Source organism: Prionailurus viverrinus, chromosome D1 (genome assembly GCF_022837055.1).
Source record: "Prionailurus viverrinus isolate Anna chromosome D1, UM_Priviv_1.0, whole genome shotgun sequence".
NCBI classification, from domain to species: domain Eukaryota; kingdom Metazoa; phylum Chordata; class Mammalia; order Carnivora; family Felidae; genus Prionailurus; species Prionailurus viverrinus.
Genome location: NC_062570.1, coordinates 61,635,067 through 61,646,248, shown reverse-complemented (window position 1 = coordinate 61,646,248; position 11,182 = coordinate 61,635,067). Strand labels below are relative to the sequence as shown.

The 11,182-nt window shown below is 37.4% G+C and overlaps 2 protein-coding genes across 2 annotated transcripts; one reads left to right on the top strand and one right to left on the bottom strand.

Moving 5' to 3' along the window:
- Positions 1 to 385: 385 nt before the first annotated feature.
- On the top strand, positions 386 to 1,339 carry LOC125146856 (putative olfactory receptor 52P1). Its single transcript, XM_047823755.1, has one exon. The coding sequence runs from the start codon at positions 386 to 388 to the stop codon at positions 1,337 to 1,339; it is 954 nt and encodes a 317-aa protein (XP_047679711.1).
- A 6,907-nt stretch (positions 1,340 to 8,246) lies between these two features.
- On the bottom strand, positions 8,247 to 9,197 carry LOC125177263 (olfactory receptor 52A5-like). The gene has a single exon (XM_047879417.1). The coding sequence runs from the start codon at positions 9,195 to 9,197 to the stop codon at positions 8,247 to 8,249; it is 951 nt and encodes a 316-aa protein (XP_047735373.1).
- Between the last annotated feature and the right edge of the window lie 1,985 nt (positions 9,198 to 11,182).

Below are 11,182 nucleotides of genomic sequence, written 5' to 3'. Positions count from 1 at the left end.
ACTTGTATCCATACTTGATCTCAATGTCCCTGAAAATGATTGTATCACAGAATGCAACACTAGCTTTGACACAATGATGAGACCATTATTTTACTATCTGATCATCTATTAAGAAATAAAAATTACAGAATAAATTAAATAAAATTCACAAACTGGGAAAAAAATTCCTGAAATATGAACACAATTTTCTCATTTGCAGATGAAGGTACTGAGATTCAGAATGGCGAAGTGGTTTACCTGAACATTTAGAGCCTTAACCCTTCTACTGTGTCTGGATTCCCCACATGCAGGACCATGGTGGAGTTAGTTGGCCGTCCTTCATTCTGCGCATAGGAGATTAGTCTGGCTACTTTGTATCTGAGCATGCAAAGTCTCCAGTTCTAACATGGCAGACAATGCTACACATCGCTACATCTCATCTTTTTTCCTGGTTGGTATTCCTGGTTTGCAAGATTTTCACTGCTGGATTGGCATCCCGGTCTGCCTCCTGTTTGCCCTGGCCCTGCTGGGGAACAGTGTAATCATCATCACCATCAAACTAGAACCAAGCCTCCACCAGCCTATGTATTTCTTCCTTTGTATGCTGGCAGTGAATGACATGGCTCTTGCCTCTTCCACGGCCCCCAAGATGCTTGGTATCTTCTGGATGGATGCACATTGGATTGACTTTGACACCTGCCTGACACAGTTGTATTTCATTCACACATTCTGCATAATTGAATCATCCTTCTTGGTTGCCATGGCCTTTGACCGCTATGTAGCTATTTGTATCCCATTGCGTTATACAACCATCCTGACAACACCAATGGTCATTAAAATGGGTCTAGCTGGTATGACCCGTGCTATCCTTATGGTTTTGCCCTGTCCTCTTCTTATTAAAAGGCTACCATGTTATACTAAATATATTATCAATCATGCCTACTGTGAGCACATGGCTGTGGTGAAGTTGGCCAGTGCCAACACCCTCATTAACAGAGTGTACGGAATCTCTGTGGCCCTCTCAGTGATGGTGTGGGACCTAGGGCTCATAGCCGCATCCTATACCAAAATCCTCCAGGCAGTCTTCCGGCTGTCTTCCCAGAATGCCCGCTCGAAAGCGCTGGGCACCTGTGCTGCCCATGTGTGCACTATACTTGTCTCCTACATCCCTGCACTGTTTAGTTTCCTAACTCACCGCATTGGCAAGAAGGTACCTCCAAGCATTCATATAATTTTTGCGAGTTTGTATCTTTTGGTGCCTCCCGCAGTCAATCCCCTGGTGTATGGCGTCAAGACCAAGCAGATTCGTGACCGAGTGGTTGGTCTCTTCTTCCCAAGCAAGAAGATTTCTGGAAACTAAAATATGTAAATACAAACCCATATTGGCAGAATCTGTTTTATGAAGTCATGGTATGTTAACAGTAGTTGCAACTTTGTCCCCAAAATGATATTTTTCAATTCAGTTACACCTTTTAGCAGGGACATTTGATGTTGTGTATTTTTCTCTTATTTTTATTTTGTAATATTTCCTTGTCTTTCTCTTGTTTAATTCACCACTCATCCTGGCTGACTGAGGACCATGCCAACCTCCATGACTAAGTTTCTCTCTGTCATTAATTCTCATTATTATTTCCCGATTCCCTTGGAAAGGTCCTTAGTGCCAGGTCAGTATTCTTTGTTTACTATCATTACATCTTCAGTTGTGCAAGGTCACCTTTGGGTAATACCATCCATGTCAGTCACCTTCCACCCCTCAGTGCTTAAGACTTATCTATCCTGTATTTTCTTTGGTCAATACAGTCCTTAAATTGTTTTCTCTCCATCCACTCATTCTTTAAACAGTTTGTTTCCTTTAGATCTGTACCTATGTATCAGCCAATAATTTTTTTTAGAATTTTTCTGCCTTTATGGGAAGCTTTCAGTAAATATTTGCAAGAATTGTTATTTATTTAGTATTGACATTATTCCATATTCTGTATTTATGGATACTATTTTATAATGTTCACAGATGTGAAACAACTAGGCTAATTATTGTGATAATTTTAAAATTCTCAGTACATTGAACATTGCATTTTATAAAAACAAATTCTTTTTTCCAATTTGCACTGTTACATGCACTAATTAAAAATTCCTGATTAGGGGCACCTAGGTGGCTCAGTAGGGTAAGTGTCCAACTCTTGATTTCAGCTCAGGTCATGATTTCACAGTTCATGGGCCCAAGCCCTGCTTCAGGCTCTGCACTAACAGTGCAGAGTCTGCTTGGGATTCTCTCTCTCCCTCTATTTCCCTCTCCCCCAGTTGCTCCTGCATGTGTGTGCTCTCTCTCTCCCAAAATAAATAAATAAATTATAAAAAATTTTTTTAAAAATCCTGAGTAAAAATCATCATTGTCAAGTTTCATCCTACTTATTACAATAGTTATAATAATGGCTTGACACTCAAATAATGATCACTGTGAGTTTGGCTGTTTACTAAGCCCTTTACATGTATTTACTCCTTTAGTCCACAAAACTATACTGTGATGTAGATGTTATTGTTGTTCTCATTGTACCAAATAGGAGACTGAGGCAGAGAAATGTTAAGTAAATTGCATAACGGTGACTCACCTAGGATGTGGCAATGTAGAATTGAACCCAGGGACTCTGGCTTTCAAAATACATGCTCCTTATCATGCAACATTGTCCACCATGACAGAAATCTTATATTTAGTTGCTTTATGAATATGGAAGCCTATTCCTGTAAACATTTTATTTTTTATCATTCTACATCTACTCTTCTTTTAAATATTGTGGTAGATCTCTTAAGTCTCCTTCAAACCACTTATAAGTGCTAAATATATTCCAATATTTTGGCAATACCCCAAGCACATATTTTTTGTGTTTTACTAGAGACAGGTCCAATTAGTGTAGCCTGGTACCATTAGTACTATGCTTTCCAAGCTTGAATAAAACTCCAAGACTCTGAAAATAGTACTTACCCACATGGTATTCCCTCTCTGCCTCCCCCCTCTTTTATGGATTCAGTGCATCTCAATTTGTTTTGGTCATATTCATTCAGTGCTGAAATTGAAAACAATTCACTTCTTAATTTTAGATGTTAATTTTATTAAACATGGAACACAGAGAACACTACTTTGGGCATATCCATAAAATGCTCTGTTCAAAACACTCTTTTACTTTAGATCATCATGGGCTGAAGCATTCATTGAATTGGAAATTATTTGTTTTCGACCAAGGTTGGTATATATTCTGTGTCCATTTCATGAACAATTTTGTGTTCTCAAATGAATTAGTTACTCAAAACTTTATCTTTTCAGGTGTTTCATCTGCAGCCATATTCTTGTTTGTTGCTGACTGTATATGTATCTCATCAACTTTTGTGTGTTTTAGATTGCAGAGAGCTATGTTTTCTTATAATAACCATGTAGTTTTTCCATTTATTCATTGAATATATTCTGAGTGGCTTTATCAGATATTTTAAAGCTGGGTTTTGGGGGAAAAATCAAGTTTAAACACTGATTCCATCACTAATTGCTGGATGAGTGTCATTTTTAACTTTATAAATCCTAAGCTTCATCATTGATAAATGTTGAAAATAGTTGTTATACTTTATAGTGTTAAAGTAAGAATTAAATGAGACAATTTATGAAACATAATTATCATGATAGTCAACACACATTCAAAATGCCCCAAGGAGGAGATTTTGCACTTATTCCCCCACCTAAGCCATATTAAAAAAAAATTTCTTATTTCAGTGAATAACATGTCAAGTCACTGAAATCAGTAATAGAAAATCAGTTAATGTTATAGAGTGTTGATTAAATGTGAAATATAGGCCAAAGGAAGATACATGAGAAAATAAATGGTAAAAAAAATTAAGTAAAGAGAAAATAAAATCCAACAGCCATCCCAGGTAATTTAGAAAAAAAATAAATATAATACATTTAAAAATGTGTAGATGATTATCAAACACCAAAAATAACACTGAGTCTGAGAAAAAATTCTAATTGAGGCGTATTGGAGGAGGTTCCAAGAAAAGGATGGTTGAGCCTTGAAGAGTGATGATAATATCACCAGGTAACTGGGTGAGGGTTTCCAAGTAGAGGTAATATCCCAACAGAACTGAATACACATAGTAAGAAACATGAAAATGCACCCAGAGGACAGCGGTGTCATAAAAACGAAAGAAGGATAAACCTTCAAGGAAAAACCTACAATTAGAAAATCAGTTGGGACATCCAATAAGAAAAGATCTGGTGCGTGTCACTATGAAAATCATAGGTCACCTTGGGAAACAAAAGACAATGCAACAGTGATGGTGAAAGGTCCATACAATCTTATGTACAGTGGAAGACACTGGATCCAGGTAATAAATCTAGTCCAAACCCTGAACTTAAAAATTAAATGGCTACACTATAGTTTGCACTTACATAGCCTAAAACTGCTCTTGATCAATCACACAGAATATGGATATGTCCAGCATATGGGACAAATCATCACACAGAGATGAAATGCAGCTTGCTGCTTCTTTCTGTAAATAAAGTCTTATTGGAGCATCACCATATCCATTAATTTATGCATTGTCTACGGAAGCTTTTGCCCTATGGTGGCAAAGCTAAATAATTAAGACAGAAATCACATGACCCCAAACCCTCAAATTATTTACTATCTGTCCTTCTACATAAATATATAATTTAAAGCAACATTTCATTCCATTATAATGTCTTATATTCCTGTCCACTTGTCTTTATTGACCTGCCCTTAAGCTTTAAACCTTCTATCAAAATTTTATATATAAGAACCACATTATAAAAGCCACAAAAAATTTACAGATAAACTCTTGAAAATACATAGGTCTACTTTACCATTCAGTATTTCCTATATATACACATCAATGTGGGAAATTTATTCTATAGTTTAGTTCCAAGAACACCAAAAATTCCAGTGGCCAAAATGGACATACATAATATAGAAACAAAGTATCTCCTTTGAAGAATTAATGGTTTTTCTTTTTAAGTAATAGCTATAGCTAGGACAATTTATTTTAAAATCCATTATACTTGGGTGTCAGTTCAAAGTAAATACACACACCACTAATGGGAATAAATTCAATGTTCAAATATCAATTAATGTTATCCACTGCATCAACAAGCTGAAGAGGAAAAATCATGTTATCATATCAATTGGTGCACTAAAAACCTTGACAAAAATCTAACACTTGTTTCTTGGGGAGAAAACTCTCATCAACCTAAGACTAGAGGGTAACTCTTCAAGTCAGTGAAGAACATCTCCAAAAACTTTACATCTAACATCATATTGAACAGTGAGAAACCTCTAGAATCAAGAACAAGGCAAATATACCACCACTCAGTATTCCCATTCAGCATCATATTGTCAGTCTTAGCTAGAGAAATAATGCAATACAAAAAAAATAATAAAAGGTATATGGATTTAGAAGGAAGGAATAAAACCACTTGTCAACAAATAAATAGGTGAGGTACATGTGATTTTTTGGTAGATCAAATTCTTTTGTATGATACTGTGATGGTGAATACATGATATTATGTACCTTTTAAAAAAAACAACAGAAATTTACAGCACAGAGTAGACATTAGCATATAGAAATTAAAACTAATTATTTAGAAATTTGGAGGATTCCCAGAAGCAATGCAGATTGTAAGAACATAATGTACTTGTAGGCAAATGCACAAAATATCTTCACAGAAGGGGATGGTGGGAAAAGGTACTGACTAAGGTACCTTTGGGAATGAGTGGAGTGTAAGAATAAAAGCAAAGGTACTGTCCATAAATGCTGTAGTTTAGTTGATAGAGTTGTTTCCCACAGGGGCAAGGATTTACAACTCTGACATGATCTTAGAAGCATACTGGAAATTAACAGCTGGTGACAGATGGTTGAAGACAGATTTTTCACTGTTGGAGTGGTAATTTACTGATAAGCAAGGGAAAGTTGTTAGAAGGATCCATCAGGGGTGGGGAAGGGGCACCTGGGTGGCTCAGTCAGTTAAGCATCTGACTTCAGCTCAGGTCATGATCACACAGCTCATGGGATTCTGTGTCTCCCTCTCTCTCTACCTCTCTCCCACTCATGCTCTGTCTCTTGAATTAATGTTGCAGATATTAGTAAGAACTCTATATTAACTTAATTTAGATACAGTGTTTGCATATGAAAATATTTATATATATGTGTACGTACATTGGCTAGCATACACACAAAGTTCATTGCTGTGTCAGCTGAAAGAACTCAAAGAAAGATACCCAGGCAGCAACAAGCATACCTGGGGCCCAGTTACTGGTTTCTAATGCTATTCACCAATAAAAGGAATGAAAATTCCTAGAAAAATGGCTAATTCTAGGACTGGGGAGGAAATGCCCAAGATGAGCCTAGAGCACCTTTCAATGCCATAAAGCAAGAATTGCTACACACACACATACACATACACACACACACACACACACACACACACACACACAAAATGAGGGGTTAGTCAAAATGGAGTGAAAACCAAATGAAAGTGCACCCAATGGTCAAACTGGGACAACACGAGCAATAAAATAAAGTAACATTGGATTATAACCCAAATTATACCAAAAATACCAGTAAGTCTATACTGATGTAAATAAATGATTGAATAAATTAATAAGTAGGGAGAATAAATCAGTCTGCCATGTAAAAGAATTCTAAATAATTCAACAAATTGTGCACCTATTCCATCCTCAAAGGAAGAACATAAATCCCCACTCCTTAAGTATAGGCTACATATAGCGATTTTTCTTCCAAAAATACAGTATAAAATGGGTATTAAAATTGAGAAATCTGACAAATACTAGTTTGGACAAGTAATTAAAGTCAATACACACAGTGAATAAATTGTTGATAATATGTACTCCTGATATGCGATCAAAATGGGACTTTAATTTCTATGACTTTCTTCCCCGGTGCATACAATTACAATCTAATCATTAGAATAACATCAGATTAATTCCAGTGGAAGGGATTCCTATGAAATACCTGAACAGTACTCTTCAATATTGTCCAAGTCATTGGAAACAGGAAAGTATAGCCAAGAGAAGCTTAAGGACTCTTGATACCTAAATGCAATGGGGCATCCAGGATGGGACCCAGTGGTGGTGGGGGGGCGGGTGGTGAGGAAGAGATTAGGTAAAAATTTAAAAAATGAATAAAATATGAACTTTAGTAAATTATAATGTACCCATATTGATTCACTGATCATAACAATTCCAATACAGAATTAAACATCTGAACCTTCATAGCGCTCAGATGAAAGTAAGTCAGAAAATAAGTTAAAAGATTTTCATGGTGATAATAAAATGATGATGAAGATGAGGTGGAGGAGAAAGATTACTGAAATCAAAATTAGATGACAAAGAAGTAGTTAGTTCATGATCATTGAAGTTTTCAACTTTAAAATGAACTTATGGGGGCGCCTGGGTGGCGCAGTCGGTTAAGCGTCCGACTTCAGCCAGGTCACGATCTCGCGGTCCATGAGTTCGATCGAGCCCCGCATCAGGCTCTGGGCTGATGGCTCAGAGCCTGGAGCCTGTTTCCGATTCTGTGTCTCCCTCTCTCTCTGCCCCTCCCCCGTTCATGCTCTGTCTCTCTCTGTCCCAAAAATAAATAAACGTTGAAAAAAATAAAATGAACTTATGTTTTTAAAGAACTGCATGATCTTAAAATTTTCAATCCGAGGATAACCACTTAAATTTACTTGTTTTTGAGAAACTTCCTCACTGAAATATTGCAGAACATTCTTCACTGACTAAACCAGAAACAAGTCTTCATGTTTTCTGCCTTTTATGTCATCTATTAATTAATTCTGTATCCATAAAAAGCAAAATTGTTTAAATAGGAATCAGAGCCTGTCTCCAATGTAAAACCTAAAACTTTATGTCAGCAGCACAAACAAACTGGAAACAGCACAGAATGTGACTCAAACTAGTATTTCTCAAAATAAATTTTTATTATTTGACAAAAGATAAATGAGATATCAAGATGAATCTATTTTTAAAAATTTTTTAATGTTTTTATTTTTGAGAGACAGAGAAAGAGAGAAAGAGCGAGCATGAGTGGAGGAGGGGCAGAGAGAGAGGGAGACACAGAATTTGAAGCAGATTCCAGGCTCTGAGCTGTCAGCACAGAGCCCCATGTGGGGCTCAAATTCATGAGCTGTGAGATCATGACCTGAGCCGAAGTCATCTGCTTAACTGATTGAGTCACCCAGGCACCCCTTAAGATGGATATTTAAAGTGGAAAATCTTAGACACTCGATCTCGAATCTGTTTGGTTTTCACCCCATACACAATAGGATTGAGCAAAGGAGGGACAAGCAGATAAAGATTGGACAGAAGAATATGAATGTAAGCTGGAATGTGGAACCCGAACCTGTGTGTAAAGAAGGAGAAGAAAGCCAGGAGATAAAACTCAAGGAAGACACAAATATGGGCAATGCAGGTGTTGAAGGCTTTGAGCCTAGATTCTCTCTGAGGCAGATTGAAGACAGTTATAAATATTCGGATGTAGGAGAGTGTGATGAAGATTATGTCAAATCCAAGTATAGTGAAAGCCACAAACAGACCATAGATATTGTTGATTCGAATATCTTCTGCTGCCAACTTCACGACGGCCATGTGCTCACAGTATGAATGGGAGACCACAGTGGTCCGGAAGTGTTTCAGCCGACATTTGATGAGGATGAGACATGGAGCTACAAGGAGGGCTGCTCTGAGTGTCACTGCTACCCCAATCTGAGTGAGGAGTTGGTGGGTAAAGATGATTGCATGTCTCAGGGGATCACAGATGGCCACATAGCGGTCCAGGGCCATGGCCAGCAGAATTCCTGATTCGATACACTGGAAGGTGTGGATGAGCCACATCTGAAAGAGACAGGCATCAAAATATATGTCTGGTAAATGGAACCAGAATATTCCTAGCATTTTGGGTAGGATGCAGGTACTGAGAGCAATGTCTGTTGCTCCAAGCATTGCCAGAAAGAGGTACATGGGCTCATGGAGACTGCGTTCCAATTTGATGATGACCAGGAGCAGGCAATTCCCAAACAGAGCAGTGATGTACATGGCACAGAAAGGAATTCCAATCCAGAACTGCACAGATTCCAAGCCAGGGATCCCGACCAGTGTCAGCACTGAGGGCATGAAGACTGTGCCATTGAGCTCGAACATGTGGCCTTGGAGTTGCCTGATTTATGCTTCAAGTTTTGTTTTGTGTTTCTCTCTTCTTTATTTGTTCTCATGTAGACATTCCTAGAAACAAAAATTGAATGTGTCTTTAAAGGGCATTTTTTCAAGTATACATGTTTATTGATGCTGTAAGTCTAGGGATGCACATACAGGCTCCCTAAATTCTCTCTATTTCTCTTTCTCTTTCTCTCTCTCCCTCTCAACAAAGGCACACAAATATACACAACAATTCAATATGCAAAGCAGACCCACTCATACCTGGTGATGTATGTGCATTTGTGTGCATTTATAAGTTAAGGATATTAGTTTAGTTTTATAATAGGTTCAGGAACTTACGATGTTACATATATCAATTTGGTTTTAGCCAAGAGAAATTCATAGATAGTCATTTAGTGTGCAGTGAACACAAAGACAAAGAAAAAAAGAGGAACATTCGCCATTTCAAGCAGTATGCTGTACCATGGGAAAATAGGAAGTTATAAAGTAGTGATTTTGACCTTAGAGATAACAATATTTGCATCATTGTAATAAAAAGTTAAATATCTCTGTGCCTAGGAAAGGAAAACTTAATATTATTAAGATGTAACTTATTGTCGACTTGATGTATATAAGCAATGTAACCCCAGTCAAAATCCCAGCAGGTTATTTTGTGTATACATACATCTCTGCCTCAGTTAATATGGAAAGGCAAAAGGCTCAGAATAGCAACACACACTGAAGAAGAGCACAGTTGGAGCACTGACACTACTGGGCTTTGAACTTAAAGCCCAGTGATCAAAACAGTGTGATCATGCAGAAGAATAGACAAATTGATGAGGGGAACAAAACTGAAGCCCACCCATAGGCACACACGTACTTGTAGTCAACTGATCTTTGACACAGGAACAAAGACAATTTAATGGAGAAAAATAGTCTTTTCAAATAATCATGCTGAAGCCACTGCACATTCCACACGCAAAAATAAAGGAATGTAGACACAGACTTTACACCTTTCACAAAAATTAACTCAGAGTGGATCACAGTATTTTTATTGATTTATTTATTTTGGGGCATCCCCAGATGGCTCAGTTGGTTAAGTGTTGGACTCCCGGTTTCAGCTCAGGTCATGATCTCATGGTTTATGGGTTTGAGCCCCTTGTGGGGCTCTGTGCTGACAGCGTGGAGCCTGCTTGGGATCCTCTCCATTGCTCTCTGCCCTTCTCCCATTCGCATTCTCTCTCTCAAAAAACTTTAATTGATTGATTGATTGATTGATTGATTGATTTTTTTTAAAGAGAGTGAGAGTGCATGTGAGTGGGGGAGAGGCAGAGGAAGAGGGAGAGAAAATCTGAAGCAGACACCATGCCCAGTGCAGATCCCCATGAGGGGCTTGATCTGAGGACAGTGAGATCATGACCTGATTCAAAATCAAGAGTTAGCCATTTAAGCAACTGCGCCACCCAGGCACTCCAGGTCATAATACTTTTAGATTGAGAATGCAAAACTATACAAAATTTAAAAGAGACAATAGGATAAAATCTAAGAGATCTTGGCTTTGAAAGTCACCTTTAAGTTAACATTAAAGGTATGATCCATGAAAAAAGCAATTAACAAGCTGATCTTCATTAAATTTGGAAATCATCTGCTCTGTGAAAGACATTGTTAAGAGAATAAAATGACAAAGCATAGGCAGGAAGAATATATTTGCAAAGCACATATTTGAAATAAGGACTTTTACTCCAAAATATACAAAGAACTCTTAAAACTCAACCATAAGAAAATGACCAAATTTAAAATGGGCAAAAATCTGAACAGAAACCTCACTGAAGAGGATATATAGATGACAGATAAGCATAGAAAAAATGCTCATCCTAGTTCACTGGGGAATTTCAAATTAAAATAACAATATAATACTACCACACACCTATTAGAAAGGCTAAAATTCAAGAGTCTGATATATTAAATGCTAGTAAGGAGGTGGAGAAACA